The 24,932-nt window shown below is 44.6% G+C and overlaps 1 protein-coding gene across 1 annotated transcript in view; it reads left to right on the top strand.

Moving 5' to 3' along the window:
• Positions 1 to 20,874, top strand: part of LOC127567494 (ankyrin repeat and SOCS box protein 18-like) — a 29,468-nt gene extending 8,594 nt beyond the window's left edge. Inside the window, exons 3-7 of the mRNA XM_052010495.1 lie at positions 979 to 1,123; positions 8,673 to 8,940; positions 14,116 to 14,620; positions 17,930 to 18,043; positions 20,689 to 20,874. Of these exons, the coding sequence (XP_051866455.1) occupies positions 979 to 1,123; positions 8,673 to 8,940; positions 14,116 to 14,620; positions 17,930 to 18,043; positions 20,689 to 20,874 (1,218 nt within the window). The remainder of the gene's footprint in view (positions 1 to 978; positions 1,124 to 8,672; positions 8,941 to 14,115; positions 14,621 to 17,929; positions 18,044 to 20,688) is intronic.
• The last annotated feature ends 4,058 nt before the right edge of the window (positions 20,875 to 24,932 follow it).

The following is a 24,932-nucleotide window of genomic DNA, read 5'->3' as shown; positions in this document are numbered from 1 at the left end:
GGTGCCACCCTGGCTACAGTTTCTTAGCTCTGGAGCTTGATTCTTCTCTCACCCAGTTGCCCCAGAACCAAGTTCAGTGGTTCGGTCAGGCACTATTTTTAGAGCTCTCGAAATCTCTTCCTTTGAAAAATCTAAGCTCTTAACCTGGATAGTTGTTGAATGAGCATTCTGATCTCAGGTCCTCAGACAACACTGACTCTGTCTTTAACCAGCAAGATGCAGACACAAGAGAACTGCAGATGCTGGAATCTGGATCAACAAACAAAGAGCTGGAGGGACTCACTGGGTCAGGCAACATCTGTGGAGGGAAGTGGACGGTTTATGTTTCAGGTCGAGGGCCTTCATCTGGACTGAGTCTCTGAGTCTGAATTCTATCAGCAGAACTTGAGTCCAGATGAGGGGCCTCGACCCAAAATGTTGACTGTCCATTTCCCTCCATCGACGCTGCCTGACCTGCTGAGCTCCTCCAGCGCTCTGTGTGTTTAACCAACAAGGAGCCGCCAGACCACAACCAGGGTTCTGAATACTAATATCACTGGACAGCCCGTCCACAATGGACTGAACTCAAACCACCCAACAGCCCAGTCCACATACTTGAACAGAGGGACTGCCAACAGCAGACCGAACACTTAAAAAGCTTTCAGTAAAATCCACTTGACTGTTGCATGTAAGTGAATGAAACAAGTCATGCACCCATTCCCAGCTCTGCCAATATTGAGATTGTTGCATGACTGTCAAGTATTAATAGCGGCACAATGGATGGTGAGCTCAGTGACACCAGGATATTTATAGCATAACAATAGCCAGTGTCCTTGAGTATATAATAGTGGGGAGCCAGTCAAGGCTAAAATAAACTCCAGACACACTGCTCTTCAGACAATGGACAGAGACCCTGTGCACCGGTCACAGATATTCCTCCACTTTGAACAGAAGCAACACATCATGCCTTCTCACGCCATGAAGCGCCACGGCCCGGAGACATTCTACCGCGCGCTGGTGCTGGGAGACCTGTCGCTGCTCAAGGCTATGGTCAGCGAGTACCACGAAGATGTCAACCTGCTCTTTGACATCTGCCATGACGAAATGGAGTGGCAGACGAAACCCTTGGCGATGGGCGTCTCAGGTATCTGCTGCGCACGGCTCCCTTGGGTTTGGAGTGCTGGACGTAAATGGACAACACTGTGAGGGGAAGGGGAAACTGTTGCCAACCCTGCCACTCGGGCATGACATTGGCATTGTTGATCAGCCACCCATTGTGGAGTCCGCCCAGAATTGAATGGGCAATTGGGGAGGCCAGCTTCACTCTCGTGTGGGAAGTCCCCATGCATTACATTGGCTACACTGCAGTTGGAGTATTGTGGATGTGGTAGCAATGGAGAGAGTACAGAAGCGATTCATCAGGATGTCACCTGAAATGAAGGACTGTGGTTATAAGGAGGGATTGCATAGGCTGAGTTTATTCTCACTGGAACATAGGAGACTGAAGGGTGAACTTACAGAGGTTTATAAAGTTATGAGGGGCTTAGACAGGGTAGCTAGAGTCTTCTTCCCAGGGCAGGGGAGTCTAGAACTAGAAGGCACAGGCTTAAGGTGAGGGGGGAAAATTTAAAGAAGATCTGAGGGGTAAGTTTTTCCCACAGAGCATAGTGGTTATCTGGGCTGCGCTGCCAGAGGAGGTGGTGGGGGCAGGTACAATTACAACATTTAAAAGGAGTTTGGACAGGGACTTGGATAGGAAAAGTGTAGAGGGATATGGGCCTAATGCAAGCAAATACAATTAGCGTCACAGTCTATATGCACGAGGACAGCCGAAAGGACCTACTTGTGTGCTGTATGCTTCTATGATTCTCTGATTGTTTCAATCAGATGTTGAATCTGTGAACTGCAGTCCTTCCTCTCCACAGCCAGAAGGTGCCTAGACTAGTTTTCACTTGAAGAAAAACATGATGATGCTGGAGGAACTCAGCAGGTCAGGCAGCATCCGTGGAGAAAAGCAGGCGGTCAACGTTTCGGGTCAGGACCCTTCTTGAAGAAAGTTGACCGCCTGCTTTCCTCCACGGATGCTGCCTGGCCTGCCGAGTTCCTCCAGCTTCATAGTCTTTTTCATCTAGATTCCAGCATCTGCAGTCCTTTGTTTCTCTAGTTTTCACTTTACTGATGCCACCCCGACTGTGGTTCATCAACTCTGCACCCAGGCACCTTCCTCACTGCGTTCCCCAGCAAAAACTGCAGGGATCAGCTCAGTCCTGTGGTGAGAGATCTTGAAACATTTCAGTAAAAAGTCTGGGGTAGAAAACTCATCCTCAGTTACCTGGTAAACATGCAGCAAAGATTTGTATTCAGCTTCTGATGTTCATTTCCTTGGAAACCAATGTTTGAACGCACCTGGCGATGAGAAAGGCAAGATGTTTCAGTGGAGGCTGGTGGGGAGCAGAGTCACACCTGTATCCTTGCTGATGATTAGTAACAGGAGAACTTGTCTGTGCATGATGGGCTGGACTGTGTTTACCCGTGGCCAGTAGTTTCTGAGCAAAAACCTACTGGGACTGATCAACTTCTGACTGGTCTCAGCACTGAGCACCGTATCCCAGTGATGCATCCAGACACAGCAGACAAGGTTGGTCCTGAGCATAAATCTGCAGCCGTGTGTACTTTCACAGGTAAGTTATGAATCAGGCTTACCTGAGTCCAACAGTGAAGCATAAACACACACAGCTGAGAGCCAGCTGTACTTTGCATCCAACTCTTCTCTTTAAACCAAGGTTGGTTGGTGCATGGATATAGACACCATTAATTTGAATGGGGTCAGTAACCCTGAACTAAAAGGTCAATGCAAGTAAGTGACTTGTATATTTTTTTCTTAATTTTACTTTATCTTCATATTTTTAAATAATTTCTCAAACTTCAAGAGGCTTCAGTACTTCTGATCACTTTTTATTGTATTATTTAAATAGATTTGAACTGTTTCTTTTAAAGTCTTTGATAGAAGCATGAGAAATACTGAATTTAGAAACATTTAGAAATATTGAAAAGGCCTTTGACAGCAGGGAGCTGTCAAAAAGCCATCAAGACAGAGGGGGAGGTGTAGCTTAAGGACCTGCTGCCTAAGGTCTGGGTACTGAAGTAGCCAGACTTGGAGGTCAATCGGTGTGCATGGCTGCAAATGGGCTTGTGTTGCCATGGAATAGTATTTCTAAACATAGTTGGTTGATGGTGAATATAGAAATAGGGATGGCATTTCCATATGTGAGGCAGCCCAGGCACAGGGGCAATAAATATAAGATAATTACTAAGAAATCCAATATGAATTTTAGGAGAATCAGCTGTACCCAGGCAGTGGGAGAACATGGAATTTTATTCTATTGATTGTGGTGGAGCCAAAATACCATTAAGTGAATTTAAGGGAAGTCAGATAATACAGGAGCTAGAAGGGAACAGAATGATAGAACGAGTGATGTGTGGAGCTTTAGTTGACTAGTCTCTGTGCTATACACAGTGGGCTGCTCTTCTCCTCAGGATATCCCAATGTGCTTCACTGCCCGTGAACTACTTCTGAAGTGCAGAAGGAATCTTGAGAGTATTGCAGCTATGTTTGTTCACACCAAACTCCCACAAACAGACATGGGATAAAGACCAGATGCCCTTTCTCACTAATGGTTGAGGGACAGATTCTGTGCAAAACCTTTTTTTATTTCAAAAATGTACTTTATTCATAAAAGTATACACAGGAAATACAATACGATCGGTGCCTATCTCTCCTTATATTCACTGTGGCGTCAAACCAATACAATCTGTTTACAATGCATTAACACCACTATTGTTTCCTCTTTACGTGCCATCACTATTTTAGTACACACCATCAAACACACGTGAAGTGTCTGGTCACATATGCCAATGGGACAGACTGCAGCCCCAAAACAAAACCCAGACATTTCATTATGAAGTGTTAGATTTTAGTAAATGGACTATGCACAGCCCAACAGTACTGTCCAACTTCACTCAAAAAAAAGAATATAATAGAGTATCCCCAGGTTCTAACTTCAATCTTAGACTTTCTTTAAATAGTGTATTTAGGTAAGGGTTAGGTGCTTCTCTGACAATCAGGAAAGTAAGGGGGAAGGTCTTACCTCCTGTTGAATGAGCACTCTGAAACTTTCTGTCTTGTCTGGGATTTTCCCACGTCCTTAATCCTTTCAACTATCCTATCAACTATGCAAAGTTAAAACTGGAGATGATATTATCCAGAAGGTTCTTCAGAAGTCAAGAATGAAGCACCAACCTCATGGTTACTGCCGTTACTTGCTGTTCCCTGCCATTACTTGCTGCTCCCTGCTGTTACATGCTGACACTGCCTGACCTGAACATCTAATGAACATCTAATATACGTAACAGCAGTAACCATAAGATTGGTGTCTCATTCTTGACTTCTGAAGAACCTTCTGGATAACATCAGATCTAACAGAGGGTACAATGAAACAGTTATAACAACAACCTCAAGTACTAGTTAAGAACAATAACACGCAGCTGTATTTTTCACACATAAAAGCTAACATTTATCTGATGTTGAGCCATCATATTCAGTCCTCACGATGGCTTCTGTTCTGTTGTGCAGATAACTCAGAGTTAGTCTGCCCCTTTAAGCAACACTGACATTGCTAACTGTCAAGAAATTATTTCCAAGCAATTACTTTCTGAGCATTTCACTTTTACTAAATGAGTCTGAGCGAACTTCCACTTCATCATAGGACAGTTTAGAAAGGGTTAAATTTGCCTCTCTAATGTTTCCTTTTTATTCGTGTGACAGGACCTTAAGGTGCTGGGTGCATTTCATTGGGGCTTTGTGTGTTCTGTGGCAGGTTCTCAACCTGATACCTGCCCCCTTTCCCACCCACCTGCATCACTGATGGTTCACGATGACCACATGAAGTGTTTAAAGCTATAACCCATACCAACAACAGAAAAAAAACTTTCAAAGCAAAGTACACCATACATGACTCAATGCTAGAACTAGCTGATGATGTCAATGCAGAAATCAAAATATAATCAGCAGGATACTCTGCACCTGAAAAGACAGATTAAAATTAGTCACAGGCCCAACATGATGCCATTTATTCTTTTCTGAAGCCTGTTGTATTTTCAAGTATTGCCTACTTTTATTTCAAGTTTCCAACATTTATTTCTGCAGATATGAAGTGCCAAAGGTAATTTCAGTTACTGCCCTCATGCTTTTGAAGTTCAGTCTGAATACTGTAGAGGGAGCACACAGCACATTGATTCAGCAAAAGTGGAATGGAGCAAATATATGAGCTGTAAATGGGATATGAAGTCACACAGCACAGAAACAGGCCCTTCGGCCCTTTGAGAGTACACCAATCATCAGGCACCCATTTACACTTATCTCATTTTATTCTCCTCACATTCCCATCAACTCCCCCCAGATTCCATCACTCACCTACGCACTGGAGGCAATTTACAACAGCCAATTAACCAACTAACCTGCATGTTTTTTGGGATGTGGAAAGAAACCAGAGCTCCCAGAGGAAACCCACGCTGTCACAGGGAGAACGTGCAAACTCCACACAGACAGCACTGGAGGTCAGGACTGAACCTAGGTCACTGGAGCTGTGAGGAAGCGGCTCTACCAGCTGCACCAAGTGGTGACATCTAATCCTTAATCTGTCAAAGCTACGTTCACTGTCAATAATGCCCAGAGCTGTGTTACAATACTCTTAGATACACCACTGAGCTCAGGCTCCAATACACATCCACTTTGTGATTATCCTATTTCATCGGGTGTGTTGGTTTCCGTGTTTTCTACAGCACATGGTGCCTGCACTTTGGAAGTACTTCACTGGCTGCAAAGCACATTTTAAAATCATAGTCATACAGCTCAGAAACAGGCCCTTCGGCCCACCATGCCAGTGCCAACCTATCTGTACTAATCCCATTAACCAGCACCTGATCCATAGCCTTCCATGCCTTGTTGATTCAAGTGCTTGCCCAGGTGCTTCTTAAATGTTGTGAGAGACTCTGCTTCCAGTATCTTCTCAGCCAGTGCGTTCCAGATTCCAACCACCCTCTGGCTGAAAAAAAGTCTTCCTCAGATCCCTTCTAAACCTTTACCCCTCACTTTAATCTTATGCCCTCTGATCTTAGACAACACTGTCGTGGGGAACAGTGTCTTACTATCTACCTCACCTATGCACCTCATAATTTTGCATACCTCCATCACCAGCACCCCCCCCTCCCGACCCTACTCACTACCACTTCAGTCTCCTCCCCTCCAAGGAAAGTAAACCTAGTCGTTCTTGTCTCTCTTCATAACTGAAGATCTCTCTCCATTCCCAGGCACCATTTTGATCCAAATGGGATCCTATTCCAGGGACAGTCCCTGCCCAGATCCAACCAGAGTGGAAAATACATTAAGCTAGAACTTCTCTTTGGCTCTCACAATATTCTTTCCAATACTATGTTTTTCACGGGCATTTATCTTTTAGTTTGAAAAGCTCTCTTAAACTAGTGCCACCCAGGCTGATTGTGGTTCTTGCATCAACTTTATCAAACAGAGTACTGGCTTTAATCAATCAGCAAAATCTCATTTCCAACAGGCTCCCTGTTCATGTTTAAAGTCTCTGCATATTTGCTAGGTCTCTTATGTTCTCAACAAGAACAAGAATTTTCCTGTATAGTACAACCTAGTGAAACATCCAAGACATGTTTGACTCTGAGCCCCATTAGGATGGCTGACCAATCTTTTGGTTAAAGAGGGAGGTTTTAAGGATGATTCAGGAGAAGAGAGAAGACAAGAGGTGGAATGGTTTAGGAAGGACGGTCCAGGATTTAGGTCCAGGGCAGCTGAAGACTGCCTCCAGTGGTGACGTCATTGAAATCCCCGTCAATGAATAGGCCACAATTGCAGAGATTGTGGAAGGCTGGATGGGGAAAAGTGCTTAAATGTGGAGAAGTTGTCAGAAGATGAAAACCAGTGCCTTCCCCATATCACCGTGACTTGCTGATACACCAGATAATACAAATTGTTTCCATTACCCAATGCAAAAATACATCTTCCTTCCACAATCCACACCATAATAAACTTTACAGCAAGCAGCCTATTGTAGTGTTAAATTACACCATAATTAATTTACTTAAAATTGGCGAGTGCCCTAGGGCTCTACATCATAATAATTAAAAAGTGTTCTTGATAATGAGCTGGAGGATTATTCCAGACAGACATTTACACTAATCCTGGTGTGTTTAATTACCATTAGTGCTCACGATCCCATTTTTATCAGTGAAGCAGCAGATTCTTCCATTCACAAACCTTGCTGTTGAGCCTGATGTTACACAGGAATGGCATAAATGTAACCGTAGAACATGATGTGAACTTCAACATCCAACAGTTGTGGGAACAGTTACTGTTTCACACACAATAGGTGGTGACTGCCCCCTACCACCACGGACCCAGCCCCTCTTCAAGAGGAAAGCAATTGAGGCTGGGGTAGGCATGAGTGGAGGAACCAACGGAAGATTTTGAAACCAAGATTGGAAGATTTTGTCACTAAGGGCACTAAGCACCAAACGTGGCAGATGGAGCTATGGTGCAAGTTAATGGTGGTAGAGGGATTGCATTCCCAACTCAAAGTCAAATTTATTGTCATATGCACAAGTACAAGTGCAATGGAAACCTTACTTGCAGCAGCATCACAGGCAGATAGCATCATATAAGCAGCATTCACAAGAAAAACATGAATTAAACATAAATTATACACAATTTTTCAAGAAAGCACAATTAGAACAAAAAAAAACAAAATCCATTTTAGTGCAATGTGGCCAAGGTGGTCATAGTGTTGCTAAACTGTAGCGATTAGGGTTGGCTCCTGTTGCTCTATACACATTGAATTTGGCAGCTAACGGCCAGTACAGTTGTACAGGTCCGAGGTCGTTCCCCGATCTTTGCAGAGCAGCCCAGAGCCAATCTGGTAGCAAGAGAATGGTGTCATTCGACCTTACAGTAGCGCTGAGATCTTGGAGAGTTGCAAGGCTCAGAGGACGTTATATAATCAAAGAGCCATACAGCACAGAAGCAGGCCTTTCGTCCCACCAAAACCATGCTAACCATGAAGTACCCATCTAAACTAATCCCATTTACCAGCTCTTGGTCCATGTGACCAAGAGGCCAAACAGGGAAAGGAGTTTAACAGTCTGGAGAATGACCTGAACCAGTCACGATAACCTGAATGAATTAATCAGCCAGCTCACATGGAAACATTGCTTTTAATTATGAGATGTGAGCATTGCTTGCAATACCAGCATTTATTGCCTGACCCTAACTGCCCTTGAGAAGATGGGTGGTGAGCTGCCTCCTCGAACTGCTGCAGTCCTTCTGGTGAAGGTACTGCTGTAGGGGAGGGTATTCCAAGATTTAGATCCTGTGATGATGAAGGAACAATGATATTCCTGCACCTCCGGATAGTGTGTGACTTGGTGGGAATTTGAATAAGTCAGTCGAGAGTGCCTGAGAGCCACAACGTACACTTTGGTGAGTGGAACTGGAGAGATCTTAGGACATGGGATAGGAAATGGCAGGGCAGGGACGGTGCATCAGTGTGACAGAGAGTTGGTGGTCCCACATGCAGTGATGTTGACACTCCCACTCTTTCATTTCGCTGCAGGACTCTGGTCTCTGGAGTACAAACGCGAGCTGACCAGCCCCCTGTGCATCGCGGCGAGCCACGGCTACACCGACTGCCTACGGTACCTGCTCCAACACGGAGCCAGGCCCAACCTGATTCCGGGAACCAGGAGCCCCCTGCACATGGCCTGCGCCAATGCCCACACCAACTGCGCAGAACTGCTGCTCGAGTACGGGGCCAACCCCAGGCTGCAGACTGAGGAGGGAATGGCCCCCCTGCACCTCTGCAACACCCCACAGTCCTTCCGGTGAGTGACCACAAGCAGTGCTCAGTAGCCTGTCACCTTACAACATGGAGACACAAAATGGCTCAAAAGGACGTATTCACATGCTTTCACAACCTCTGGACACCCAGAGCTCCCTGTAGTCTTGGGATACTCTTGAGACATGACTCCTGTTGTAAAATAGGAAAGGCAGCAGCCAAAGAGTGCACACCAGATCCCACCAGCAGAAATGAGACAATATAAGCAAAGAAACATAAAAAAATAGTAGGAATAGGCCATTTGGCCCTTCAAACCTGCTGCACCATTAAGCATCCATCCTCACTGACCCTCAGTCTCAATACTCTCTCCCCTTGATGCCTTCTGCATCGAGAAATGTATCTACTGTATCTTCTTCTTAAATATATTCAGTGACTCTACGGCCCTCTGAGGTGGAGAATTCCACTGGTTCACCACCCGCTGAGGAAAGACATTTCTCCTCATCTCAGTCATACATAGACATAGAACACTACAGCACAGTACAGGCTCTTCGGCCCACAATGTTGTGCCAAAATTTTATCCTGCTCTAAGGTCTATCTAACCCTTCCCTCCCACATAGCCCCCCATTTCTCTATCATTCATGTGTCTATCTAAGAGTTTCTTAAATGTCCCTAATGTATCTGCCTCCACAACCTCTGCAGGCAGTGCGTTCCACGCACCCACTACTCTCTGTGTAAAAAACTTACCCCTGACATCCCCCTTATATATTCCTCCAATCACCTTAAAATTATGTCCCCTTGTGTTAGCCATTGTCGCACTGGGAAAAGTCTCTGACTGTCCACTCAGTCGAGGCCTCATCATCTTGTACACCTCTATCAAGTCACCTCTCATCCTCCTTCTCTCCAAAGAGAAAAGCCCGAGCTCACTCAACCTATCCTCATAAGACATGCTCTCCAATCCAGACAACATCCTGGTAAATCTCCTCTGCACCATCTCTAAAGCTTCCACATCCTTTCTATAATGAGGCAAACAGAACTGAACACAGTCCTGAAGCCTTGCCCTGTAACCGGAGACGCTGACGCTTGATTCCAGATACCCCAGCCAGGGGAAAAGTCCTCCCTGTATCCAGCCTGTTGAGCAGTGCCAGAATTATGTCAGTTTCAAAGACAGCCCATCTTGTTCCTCCAAACTCCTGTGAATAGAAGCCTAGTCAACCCACCTCTCCTCATACGATGGTCCTGCCATTCCAGGAATCTGTTTGGTGAACCTCTGTTGCACTCCCTTCATGCAAGTATTTTAGGTAAGGAGAAAGTGTTGCCCCCTGTATAAATGTAGCAAGACCACCTTGCTCCTGTGCTCAAATCCTCTTGCGATGATGACTAACATAGTATTTGCCTTCACTGCCTGATACCTCGGCCTGTATGCTTTCAATGACAGGTGTACAAGAATACTCCGTCTCTTTGTAAATCAACACCTCCTAATTTAACACCATTTAAATAATATGCTGCCTTCCTGTTTTTTCCAACAAAAGTAGATAACTTCACATGTAGCCATGTTATACACACCCACCTTCTACAGCCATGTTTTTGTCCAATCACTCAATCCATCCAAGTCACCTTGCAGCCTCTTTTCATCCTCTTCACCAGCCAGTTTTGAGTCATCGCCAAACTTCATTGTATTACATTCTGTTCCCTCATCCAAATCATTGCTATTGTGTATATCTGAGGCACAAGCACTGATCTCCGCTATACCTTACTAATTACTCCTACTACCCTGAAAATGACCCATTCACTCCATTTCCTGTCTGTCAATCAATCCAATTTTCCATCCATTGCAATACATTACCCCCCTTACCATGCAATTTAGTCTTGGACATTAAAGTTTGGGCCTTCATTAAAGGCTTTTTGAAGATCCAAGTACATTTCTGGTTTTCTACCAATTACAACCTAAAAAACTTCAGTAAGTTTGTCAAATGTGATTTCCCTTCCAGAAATCCGTGTTGACTTCATTAAATCTCATTGACATCTTCTAATGTCCTGTCATCTCATCCTTTACAATAGCCTCCAGCATTTTCCCCACTCCTGGTGTTAAGTTGACCAGTCTATAGTTTCCTGTTTTCTCTCTCCTGGTGTTACATTTCACTCTCCAATCTGCAGAAACTATTCCATAATCCATGAAGTTCTGGAAAGTGATATCCAATGCATCCACGATTTGGTTTAAAAGAATGTGGAGTGATCTTATTGTGAGGAGTTACCTTATTGAAACATGTAATATCCCTGGGGGGGGCTTGAAAGAGTTGACTTTGAGACATCTCCAGGAGTGGGGAAATGTCAAGCGAGGGGCCATAGTTACAAGATTATGGAACAGTCATTTAATACTGAGGGTCTGTAGGAATTTCTTGCACAGGGTGCCAAATCGTTGGAATTCTCTTGCTTGGAAGGTTATGGGGGCTGGATTAGTGGGGGTAATTAAAGAGGGAATAGACAAATGTTTGAAGGATCAGGCAATCAAGGACTATGGGGAACTGGCAGAGAAGAGGAGCTGAGGCCTGGCTTGGATCGGCCACGATCACATTGAATGGTAGCACAGGCTTGAGGGGCTAAGTGGCCTACTCTTACATTTGTATGTTTTTGTCTTCTCCTTTGGCGTTCTGGATGCAGGGCCTGGGGATTTATCGACACTCAACACCAGATAATATTTTGGATGAATCAACACTGGTCAGGAAACTAGGGTAATGTTCCAGCTCCTCTTTCAGAATGTGCCGAGGGAACTTCTCCATGCAGCTGAGAGGCTGACAGTGTCAAGCCCACTTCATCTGTGCTCCAGCCACCACCTTAAACATTCTTTCTTCACGCCACTGTGGTGCAGTGGCTGCGGTGTGTACCGTCTGCAAAGTGCACAGCAATTACCCTCCTGGGTGACCATGGCAGAAGCTCCCAAACCCATGACCTCTACCACCAAGGACCCAGAGCAGCAGGCAGATAGGAGCACCTCCACCTGCAGGTTTCCCTTCAAGTGGTACAGCATCCTGACTAGGAAATCTATCACCGGTCCCTCAGTGTTACTGGGTCCTTCTCATGGAACTCCTTTCAGAGCAGCCCTATGCCAGTACCTTCACCAGCAGGACCGCAGCAGTTCAAGAAAGCCGCTCACTGCCACCTTCTCAAGGGCAATTAAGGATGGGCAATAAAGGCTGGTCTTGCTGGTAATGCTCACACCTTATAATTAAAACCAGTGTCTCCATCAGGCAGGAGATAAAGGGGCCTGAGGGCACGTACCACCAGGCTCAAGGACAGCTTCTATCCCACGGTGATAAGACTATTGAACAGTCCCCTTACACGATGAGATGGACTCTTGACCTCAAAATCTACCTTGTTATGACCTTGCACTTTATTGTCTACCTGCAATGCACTTTCCTGTAGCTGTGACACTTTACTCTGTATTCTGTTATTGTTTTACTCTACGCTACCTCAATGTACTGTGTAATGAATTGATCTGTACGAACAGTATGCAAGACAAGTTTTTCACTGTACCTTGGTACAAGTGACAATAATAAGCCAATGCCAATACCAACGTGAGCTGGCTGATTAATTCATTAGGGTCAATGTGGCAGATTCAGGTCATACTCTGGATTTTAAAGTCCTCGTTGTTGTGCTCCTTTCCCTGTCTGGTCTCCCCCCCCCCCCCCCACCCCCCGCCTCACCGTGTAACATTTTTGCCAGCAGTGATCCCAGCAAATGAATAAATGGAAAAAAAACACAATATTTACTGAGATTTCTTTGTAATGTTATGCATCTATCTACACTGTTTATAATGCACCAGTTATTGGCAAATTGGATAGGCCTCCCTATCCAATCACCTTAGTCATTAATAAATAACGTTAACAGTTGAAGCCCAACACAGCATCGCAGACAGCACTGGTAATATCCTCCCAATTTAAATACCTGCCCACAATCCCTCTACTCTGTTTCTTGCTACTGAACCAGCCCCTAACCATGTCAATAATCTGTGTTCAGTTCCATCAGGTTCAACTTCAGTTAAAAGTTTTTGTGAGAGACTTCATCAAAAATATGCTGAATATTCAGAACTAACATCCACTACTTTGGACACCAGTAGCACACTCTTCCTTTCAATAAAATACTGTCAGATTCTGTGGATTCTAGGTGAGTCATTTTATAAGACGTCTTTCAACTACTTACCAGCCTACAGTGTGGTCATCCTCTGTCTTGGCAATGAACTCTGATCTCTACTGTCAAAATTCTTGTATTACCATGTACTGGCACTAGATGACACCATGTCTCTTACAATCACCAACACACTCCTTGATCATTCATAATCCCAGGCTCAATAAATCACCTTGATTATCGAATCCAACATCTATTGATAATTCAGCCATCTCTGACCCCTTCCCCACATCCGCTCACCTAACCCCAGCTGCCTTCTAGACCTCCCATCCCCACCTCAGCCTTCAATCTGCAACCCTCCCACCTTTCCATCTCTCCTAACCGCAATGGTCCTGACTTCCAACACTTTTTGCTCCAACCCACATACTCCTGTGATCAGCTCAGACTCTCCCCACCTCCAGCATCTCCTACCTCGATCTAGACTGAATGTACCTGCTTCTTCACGGCCTTTCCTGGAGACTTCCTGCCTGATGGACAACCAAGTTGACCAATCAGGTGACTCCTGGTGCAGAACCCAATCCAAATTAATCACTCCTGCCTTGGATGATTGGTCCAATGAGAATAAACCAGCCTGAGTGGAGCAGAAACTAACACAGTGCCTCACCGTAGATGCAGAGAAGGGCTCTTTCGAGGGAATATAGGGAGCCTAAGACTAGATTTCAATCAGCATTGAATGCCAAGACAGCAGGGGAGGAGATTTTGGTTGCACCAAAGCAGACAGGTCCCATGGTGAAAACAGAATGCTTACTCTGCAAAGCAACAGGAGTGAATAACTAATAGTCACACTTAGGATGTATCATTACCAAAAACTTATATTTATGTAGTGATTTTAATAAAATGCCTGATGGTACTTTACAGAGTGACAAATGCACAAGATTTGATACTGAGCCACAAAAGGAGATACAAGAAAAGGTAGATAAAGAGTTAAATTTTTTAGGAGTACCTCAAAGTGGAGTCAGAGTTTTGCTGAGGAAATTTCAGGGTTTAGTTATAATTGAATAGGAGAGTAATGCTTTCCCGGTTTTCTTCCCTTGTCTAGGTGTGCTAAATTACTCCTGAAGTACCGTGCAGATGTCAACCAGTTGACCGAAGAGGATCAGGAGACCCCTTTACATGTGGCGGCCAAACAGGGTCTTCACAGTCATGCCCACCTCTATCTAAGGTACGGGGCCACTGTGGATGCCATGAATGTCCACTGGGTGTCACCACTGAGCAGTGCCTGTGCCAGTGCAGTGGAACTGGAGAAGCAGAAGGATTACCTCCAAGTGTGTAAGCTCCTGATTGCCTACAGCGCCAATGTGAACTCTGTGGACAATGAGAAACGGAGCCCACTGCACAAGGCCTCCAGGAATGCCAGTCTCCAGCTAGTCCAACTGCTGCTGAAGCATGGAGCAGACGTCAACGCCATTGACTACAACGGCGCCTCTCCCTTGGCCAATGCCATACAGACCGCACCCTTTAAGGAAGGGCTTGAGCCCCATCGCACAGTACAAACTTTACTCAATCATGGATCCCACAGGGTGTGGCCAGCGGCCTTTCTGAAGGTAATATTGGTGCTCAGTGTACCAGAGGAAGATGTAACGACATCTACCCAAAAGATGGGTGGCAATCGTGTAGAGTCATAGAGAGATACAGCACAGAAACAGACCCTTTAGCCCACCATGCCGACAATGCACAATCGGAGCTTAAAGTTTTGGAATTATTTTTTTAAAATGCAGATAGAAATATGAAATAAAGACAGAAAGTTTTGCCCATTAAATGCACCTAAAGGGCTGAAGGGTCCATGCCACCATGAGTCTATGCCAACCATCATAATCCTACATTAATCCCATTCTCATCTACGCCCCCCTAGATTCTACCACGCACCTACACACTAATGATAATATAGAGCAACCAATTAACCTACCAACCTGCACATCTTTGGGCTGTGGGAGGAAACTAGAGCACCCAGGGGGAAACCCACGTGGTCACAGAGAGAACGTGCAAACTCCACACAGACAGCGCCGGAGGTCAGGATTGAACCTTGGTCTCTGGCGCTGTGAGGCAGCGGCTCTACCAGCTGCGCCACCGTGCCACCCACGGACGAGTTAAGAAAGTTTTGCCCATTAAATGCACCTTCCCTTAACAGTCAACTTCTCAACAGCAACTTACATTGAAACAGCAGCATTAATGTAATAAAACATCTTAAGGTGATCACTGCAGAATTGTCAAACAGTTGATACAGTCAGAGAGGTGACAAAAAAATTAGAGGGAAGTTTTTAAGAAGAGGGAAAGGTGGAAAAGTGAAGGAGGTTCAGGGGCAGGATCGTACAGTGTATAGAGACAAACCTGGGTTGTATAAGAGAGGTACAAGGATCTGTGGAGCTGAAAGAGATGGGAGGTGATGGAATGAACCAAAAATCAGGATTCAAACCTTAAAGCAATAAATTGGGATCCAATGTAGGGTATGATATAATTGGGACTTGCTGCAAGGATCCAAGCAATAGTGCATTTGTTTCAATTATTTTTCTTTATCAATTATAGGTGTTCTATCTCCATTTTCCCTTACACAAAAGGGCCTGAAACACTGGCCTGGTTATCTGCAATGTAATTAACAAAGTTTGCGAAAGACTCTGTGTTTGGACCTTGATATTCTTTACAGTCACTTTCTGCTTTTTCCAAGTATAGCCCACGCCTGATCATGAATGACCCTCTTGAAAGACGTTCATAGGAGACCTGGTCCAAACAAAAGTAGTGGAGAGACTAGAACCTTGCAGCAGCTCCAGAACACGACTAATGCTGAGGAGCATGCTGCGCAGAGACTGCTGTGGGCCAGTCAATCTTTCATTTAATCATCTAACTTAGCAACAACACTCCCAACCACCCATTCCCTGTCCTGCCCCTGACACTCAACCCTACCAGTGCTACATCCTCAAATAACCCATCAGTAAATCAATGATTATATATTAGAACAAAGTCAGTGGCTGTTAGATGCCTTCAGCATGCCTGATATCAACAGCAGAGAAAGGAAGAATTAACATTTCAATTTCATTATCTTTTAGTGAAACATTACTAACGTTCCACCATTGTCTTGGTTTGCTTTTGTATCTTGCATTTGTATAGCACCTTCTACAATGTATGAATAAGGAGCATGAATGGCCAGCTGGCCCCTGAGGACTGCTCTGCCAGCCATTAAGGTCATGTCTGATCCAAACTTAACCTCAACCCTGCCTTCCCACTATCACTGATAACCTTTCACCCCCTTGTTCACAGAGGATCTATCTAGCTCCTCTTTAAAAATATTCAAAGACTCTCCTTCTACCACACTTTGAGGTAAAGAGTTCTAAAGACTCCCAACCTTCTGAGCGAAAAATATTCACATCATCTCTGCCTTAATTGTCAGCCCTTATTTTCAAACAGTGACCCCAGTTCTAGATTCTCCTACAAGGGGAATCATTGTCTCCACAGCCACCCTGTCGAGACCCCTCTGAATCACATGTTTCAGTCCAGTTCCCTCTCACTCTTCTAAACTCCAGCTAATACAAGCCTAGCCTATCCAATCTTCCCTCCTGGGACAACCCTCCCATTCCGGGTACGGGCAGTCTCCAGGTTATGACAGGGTTCCGTTCCTGAGAACTGTTTGCAATCCGAATTTTTCAGTAAGTGAGAAGTGAACAACAACGGTGAGTGGGAGAGGGTCACAGAAACAGCCATGACAGGAGACCGAGCAGACGCAGGAAGAGCGGCCGCCAGCCAGCCTCACTGACTCGCTGAGTCTGCTCAGCGCTCCCAGCTCTGCTCAGCTCGACCCAGCCTCTGATTGTCGTAGCTCTGGAGTGTGGAGGGAAGGCAGGCAGAACTGCCCCGTTCCCACCCAGCAGAAGATGCCTGCAGCCCCGCAGCAGCCAGCAAATCCATCCCACTGGTCTCCCAGACACTTGCTTGTATGTACGGGCTGTCCATAAGTCAGGCATTCATATCCTGAGGAGGGCCTGTATCACTGTAGTAAATCTTCCCCGAACATTGTAAGGTGTGAGTGGAGGTGTTTGAAATGTATCGATGTGGGGACTGAACAGCAAAGGATACCTGTCTAAGTGATGGACACAATGGGCCGAATTCAAGGTGATAATAGGTAAAAAGTAGTCAATGACCTCCATAGACAGGGCCTGAATACTTGCACACTTCTAGTGCAGTAAAACTCTGATAATCCGGCACACTCAGGGCTTTGGTGGCAGTTTTTCTGCACTATTGCATGTTATTTCCAATTAATACTCCAACACAGTTTTATTTCACATTTATTGTAGATGTTACACAGTGAACCCAGTAAGTTTAAAGGGACCACAGAAAAAGGGGTTCTGGTCAGTTTAAAGGGAGTGTGGGGGATCCAGTGAGCTAAAAGGGAGTGTGGGGAACGGGGTCCCGGTGAGTTGGAAGGGTACGTGGAGACGTCACCTAACGAGCCAGATGCAAAACCATCTGGATTTCTGAATAGTTGGATGGCAGATTATCGGAGTTTTATTGTGTCTGTCATTTGTAAGGCATATGACCAAATAGGGGATTTGAACCATCTGGCTCAGAGACTGCAACACTAGCACTAAGCCAGAGCTCAGCAAAGACAGCATCGGACACAGTAGTATAATATACCATAGTCAAATAGTTGCTCACTCCTCTCCCTCCATCCACAAGGAAATGAATTGTGTATGGTCCCCATGGAAACAGTCTCCAAGAGAAGGGAAGGAAAAGAAACTTCCCTGGTAAAGTCCAATCCCCATAATCTCGCAGATCAACAAAAGTGTGAAGGACAACATATGGATTTGGATCAAAGGGTGGGTTAATTATTTTACAAATCACTCAGGAACTTGTTTCCTTTCCAGGTACTAAAATGTTGTGCTGCTTCTCCCAAAACTGTCGAAGTCTTGTTTAATTCCTATCAACAAATTCAAGTCACGGAGGAGTGGAAGGAAGCCATCCCTGCGGAAATACTTCAGGTATACCATCCTGGTGAAAAGCACAGGAATCTACAGCACAGAATGAGGGAATGCATCCCTTTGTGTCTAAACCAATGGTCTACAAGAATTGTATGCATGCTTTTTAACAAAACAATATTAATCCATAGCATTACCTAGAATTTACAACACTCAAATAGGTCTTCCAACTTTAGCTAAGGCAGTTTAAGGCTCCACATGAGCCTCCCGCACCTTGCTTTATATCAATCATCTACCTTTATTCCTTCTATATTTATCTAAGTTCCCCTTCAATCTTTCCACACGATGTGCTTCAGTAACAGTTCTCCATCTCAGCACTGTTGGAGTAGAGAGGCTTCTGAATACAGCAATGAAATCAATCATCTACCTTTATTCCTTCTATATTTATCTAAGTTCCCCTTCAATCTTTCCACACGATGTGCTTCAGTAACAGTTCTCCATCTCAGCACTGTTGGAGTAGAGAGGCTTCTCCTGAATACAGCAATGAATTCATTGGGGAGTATTTTGTACTTAGAATCATTAGTTTCTGACTACTTATCAAGTCAAAATTCCTCAATGTCTAAGCTCTATCAAGCCCTTTGTAATGTTAAAGACCTCTATCAGGTCCCCTTCTGTTTCCTGGAGAAAGTTGTCCAATGTTTTTTTAGCTGAGCATTATTTGTGTCCCATACTACAACCTCCAGATATATTCCTGGTGATGTCTTGCCTGGTCTCCGACTAACTCCTCTGGTTTAACTTCCCTTACTGCTGTAGAACATATTGACATTGAAATTAGTTATCTGATGTCCACTTGTTATATGTTTGTTGTCCCCATGTAGAGGAGGCAAGCCCAGCTTGCTCCATGCAGCAGCGGAAAGTGATAGACCTGGTTGCTTACCCTTCCCACTCTCCTTCTCTATGTCCCCTCATTGTTTCCCCAAGTAATGTGCAGAATCGTAACTGTTGCAATCAGACTTCTCATTTCACTGTGGTATCAGTTTGAAATTTTTCATTCTCTCTGGCAAGCATCTTTCTCGAGTCATTAAAACAGGTTACCTTGCCCTAGTTGGATGCAAACAGGGAGTATTACAGGTTGCTCTAATGAATAATGATTTGTCTTTGGAATAATGTGATGTTATGGCAATTGTGCTAAAAGTGACCACATTGAATTCACATGGGAGCCTATTCCTGCCACGAAGGGGTGAATTTCATCCACTTGTCTGGACTTGAAGCCTCTTTAAGTGCTGGAGGTCCAAGGATAGTGAGCTAACCACCCCCCTGCCAATGCCCAGAATCCCACACTGAACAATAAAGTGTTACCCCTGTGACATAAATAATTGGGGTTTGATAGTTGCTGAACATCAAACCTGCTGGAATAAAGAAGGATCTCTAGAAGTTGCTCTTACCTGATCCAGGAAGCAGGACAGCCCAAAGGAGTCATAGAGTCATATAACACAGCAACAGGCCCTTCTGCCCACAATGCCCAGGCCAACCATTCTACTTATCTATACTAGTCCCATTTCCCCGTATTTGGTCCATAGGCTTCGATGCCTTGACGATTCAAGATGCTTCTTAAATGTTCTGAGAGCCTCTGCCTCCACCACCTCTCTTGCAGTGCATGTCTGATCCAACTACTCTCTGTGTGAAACATTTCCACCTCAGATCCCCTCCAAACCTTCTGCCTCTCACCTTATACCTGTGCCCTCTTGCCTTAGACACCCCCACCAAGGGAAAAAGATCCTTACTACCTACCCTATCTACTACCCCTCAGCCTCCTCCATTCTAAGGATTCTCCACATAATGGATACATTATATCCCAGGCACCATCCTGGTGAATCTCCTCAGCACCCTCTCCAGCACCATCATTTCCTTCCTATTGTGGTGACAAGAACTGAACACAATACTCCAGGTGTGGTCTATCCAAACTTTTACAAAGTTGTAACATGACATCCCTGCTCTTATACTCTATACCGTAGCCGATGAAGGCAAGCATCACCATATGCTTTCTTCACCATGCTATTTACCTGTGCTGCCACTTTCAGGGATCCGTGAACTTGCCAGGAACTCAGTTGCAGTAATGATTCAAAGTCAAGTTTATTGTCATATGCACAAGTACATATATGCACAGGTGCAATGGAAAACAGCAGCATCACAGGTACATATAAGCAGCATTCACAAGAAAAAAACATAAATTAAACATAAATTATACACAATTTTTACAAGAGAAAAAACACAATTAGAACAAAAGAGAAACAAAGTCCATTTTAGTGCAAAGTGATCAGAATAAATAAATTGGTTTATTATTGTACAGTGAAAAACTTGTCTTGCATGCTGTTCATACAGATCAATTCATTACACAGTGCATTGAGGTAGTACCAGGTAAAACAATGACAGAATACAGAATAAAGTGCTACAGTTACAGAGAGTGGTCATGGTGTGCTAAACTGTAGTGGTGATTAGGGTTTTGCCAGTAATTGGTATTGGTATTGGTATCGGTATTGGTAATTGCCTTTTGATGAGTCTTTTGCTGCCTTTTTTTGGTTATTGAATTCTAATATTACATCTGCAGTAGAGCTAAGCATGGTTTGCCAAGGAACTGAACGACACAAGGCATTGTCACACTGAGTGATGATCTTCAAGGTGAGCACTAACTGTTCTCTACTCTCTAGACGCACCAGCCATTCTACGAGTCCCTCTTTGCCTCAGCCTCTGGTCCCCGCTCCTTGCAACACCTGTGCCGTTTCGCTGCCAGGAAGCTGTTTGGAAACCAGTGCTCTGCCCTCGTTCCCCGGTTACCAATCCCAAAAGGCTTACATGGATACCTACTCCTGGAGCCAGAGGACCTGGTGTATTAATCCCTTGCTCTCATTCTCTCATCTTCTCATTCACTGCAAAGCAAACACTGCAAGAAGCTTGAAGACCATCCGGAGTCTGCATCACTGGAAGAGTTACTTTATCAGAACAGGCTGCTTAGGCTGGGGCCTGTACTCTCTGGACTTTTGAAGATTGTGGGCTGATCACACTTATAATGATTAAAGGAGTAGAAGTGTTGATAGAAAGAAACCATTTCCTCCAGTAGTTGAGTCCAGAATGTTAAAACTAAGCTTCAGGACAAATGTGTGTGGCTAAGGAATCTCCCATACTGATGACAGAACTTAGGTTCTGCTCTGTATCTGGCATGTGGTGATTCGCTGGTCACCTGTTGGTAAAGGGAAACTTTGTGTCACTTTAACAAACGTGAACGCACGGTGTTAAACAACAGTGATATAGTGACATAGGTGGAAATATAAGTCACGTATGTGCACATATGTGAATTGCAGATGTGTGTTTATGAGCAGTCAAAGCATCAACATTGGAAATAATTTCCAAGCATCTTTTTCAAGATGGACTTCCAATTATGGATTTACACATCTAAAGAAACATTGTAATGCCTGATTACAAACACCATAAGATTTCCAATGTATGCTTTGGCTTAGAAAATTTAAAGAAGAATCATATTTTGTTTCCTTGTTTCTGAGCTCCGTTGATCGTTTCGTCGTTGCCCTGAATCTGAAGGATTGTTCTCGCTTCCCAATGGTAATCTTGTCCCAGCTCCTCCGGTTGCTCAGGAGGCCTCAGTGCCGAGTTCTGTGCATCCTGAGGGGGGCGATAGTGCCACAGGATTGGCAATCAAAGCCTGCTGACCATTGGTCAGGTCTCCTGAGGGAGAGCACCTTTGTGAGTGTGGATAACCCCACCAGCGCCATAGTAATCCACAACATTAAAAAGGATATTTGCTACCTTATTTCAGGAACTGGAGAGTACTTTCATTCTTGTCACATTGCAATGACCTGTCCGGATCCCTTGGAACAAGGCAGCATTTCACTACACGTGCAACCTACGCACCACATCGGCAGTGTCTGTCGAGCACTACTTGGTAACAGATAAAAACGGAAAGTGGTTCCAGTTAGATGTAGATATTGAAGGAATTAGAGGATGATGTGTCACATCCACAGATTTCCAATGCAATGTCCCTTCTGTGGAATTCAGACATTATTGACAGCACGTCACGATACAGAAAAGGCCGCGGTTACAATTCCAAACTGCTGCTTCGATCCCCGGTATGTTTAATTCAAGTAAACTTGACTCGCATGATACACAGGGGATGAGGCCAGTCGAGAAACCATGGTCACACTTCCTGACAATAAGAATCTATTCTGCTTTAAGACCCGTGGCAAGTATCCGACCCCCTGCCAAACTGCCACCGGCTCCCCTCTCACGTTTGAAATGACATTCACATCCCCTGTTCGCTGAGTGCATGGCTCAAGAGATCCTCCTTGCCCCTCTTCGCATTTGCTTTGCCATCAATTTTACGTTTTGCCCTTCATGTTCCCCCCCCCCCACCCCGATTTCACGCAGACTCTTCTGGTAAAAGAGCTTATGCACATTCCCCCAAACAAAAGATACACTTTCAAAACATGAAACATTAACAAGACAAAGTGTTTAATTGGTACAGGAACTTGCTAATGATACGAATCGACGGACAGTTTTATATATTTTTTTTAAAATCTATTTTGTCATCACAATCTCGTCTTTCTAATAACATTTAACATATCAAACAAGAGGCAAAACACTTTGTCAATTTAAAATGCATTAGCATTAATGTAACATTCTCGTATTACACAGAATGCAGCAAATTACAAATATTTTGAGAGAGAAATTTTGATGAGAAAAAAGCATATTCTCCTTGAACATTTTATAATGTTATCATAAATCATTAAGACTCCAGTTCATATATTGATGCGTTTGGGGTAATGATTTACAATTTCAAAAGTGTCTGGTATACTATTTGTCTAATGACTGTGCGATTAAATTCACTTTTTAAATGACCCATGACTCATTTCATGGTAATATATCGAGTCTATGTGTTTCAATCCGTCAAATGTAATTGAATAACACTGCATTTAAAATGTCTCAGCCTGATTGTGCCACAGCTTTTAAAAAGGTAATGCTCAACTTGGGAGTTTGTACTATATTCTGCTGAAAACTTGAATTAATTCGCATGTGATATAAATCGACTACCTAGAGTGTGGCGGCGGCGGGGGTGAACCAGTATCGGGAACCAGTAGGGCAATGGCCTTCAGTGCTTGGAGATGGAGGCAGTGGGGAGATGGGGGCAGGGGTGAGGGGAATGATTATGAGCTTGGACCAGCGCTCCCCGCAGGAACGGGACAGCAGGTAATAAGCAATCAATGAACCCATCCTGCACAATGTACTGATTCCTAAACAATGTGTCACTTGGGTCCTCAAACAAAGGCCAGGAGCCCATGATGTATTGCCCTTGGTCTGAAAGTGAAGTCCTTTCCTGATCTCCCCACATTCAACCCCGAATATCACAAGGACAGAACTCTGTCAGACACAATCCTCTGCCCGCCAAAGCCACAACCTCTGCGGAATGGGCATTGTAACGCCCGCATTCGCCCACTTGCCCCGTATAAAAACCACTCTCTTATTTCCAATCTGTCCCTCCAGTTGCATTTTCTTCCTATTGTGGCATCCTTCTCCAACACTCCCACGCCCAGGAGGGGTTGTGGGATTAGCACAGCCCTAGTGCGTGGGCTCAGAGGGAAACTCCGCCGTTTTCCGTTGATGAAAGGTATTTTTTTTAAAGAATTATAAGTAATTTCTGTAAAGGGAAGGAGCCGTCCTAATGAGACCGGAATGCCCACACCTATTGGGGTTCGCGCTCTAATGCATCGGGGGGGGGGGGGGGTGGACATTAGACACTTGCAAGAGGCTGCAGTGTTGGGGGCTTAATGTCTCTGGACGATTATGTGAGTAACGATTCTTCCCCTAAGTAGATCCCTCGGGGTGGAAGGGGACTTGTTTCTACTCCATTTCCGTGGGTTCTGGGGTGACAGATGAGACCAGGGTGGGGACCTTTCCACAGGAGGGTGGGCAGGTAGATTGTTAGCAGTGCACTTCTGTACAACTCACCCCCCCCCCACCCCCAACCCCCCCCCCCCACACACACACACACACACCCCACTCCCCCATTGCAATCCTGAGCAGAAGTCTCTCCGAGCAGTAACAGGTAGGTGGCCGGGGTGGGGTGGGGGTGGGGCGGGGGGTGGGTGGTGGGGGGGAACGACCTGTGATATTAGCCGGCCCCGAAAAGTTTAATCCTGTGGAAATGGAACTCATTTCCCCAGAATCGACCAAGGCCATTCAAAGTGAGAATTAGCAGAAGCGATCTGCAGCTTGTGACAACAATTTTAGAGGGGGCATTTGCGTTTGAGGTTCGTGGTAACTTTTTTCCAGCAATGTCGCCGTGTGTTTTTAACCACATTAGCGCCTCCCAAATTCACTCGATCGAATTATGTGAAAAGCTAAGCCGGAAATATTTACGGTGAAAGTGAAATACATTTGCTGAATAGCGCGCATCATTTAACATCGCCCATCAATTGCAGGATTTCAGCGAGCTGGGAGAAGTTCTTCTGCTCTGTGGCAAAATGGACAATTAGTGGAAGTACTAATGTTTTCAAACTGCTTGTATTTTATGGGATGTTTGATTGATTGGCGTGGATTTTATTCCTCGTTTCATTCCCCCCTCTTTAAAGTTGAATGCAGGACATGTTTTCGCGGGATCCTTTTAGACTATAACAAACGTAATTGTTTTGCAATTCGCTGATTACAGGGGGTCGGCTTTGGAATTTGTTTGATCAAAGCTCAACCTGGTTCTTGCAGATGTTTTGCAGATGTTTAAGTGTGTTGAATTCACAGCAGCGGCACTGTCCTGGGCAACTTTGTTACATTTTAATGACCACTCTAATAGCTTTAGGATTTTTTTTTACAAGTATTATTTTTAAACCTAATAGATCTTTTTTCTTTATAATGCTAGTGTGGACAACTTTATCGCTTATTGCCATGTATT

The sequence above is a fragment of the Pristis pectinata genome, chromosome 1, assembly GCF_009764475.1.
Source record: "Pristis pectinata isolate sPriPec2 chromosome 1, sPriPec2.1.pri, whole genome shotgun sequence".
NCBI lineage: Eukaryota > Metazoa > Chordata > Chondrichthyes > Rhinopristiformes > Pristidae > Pristis > Pristis pectinata.
The sequence above is the reverse complement of the archived record's forward strand: the minus strand, read 5'-3'. Positions and strand labels throughout refer to the sequence as shown.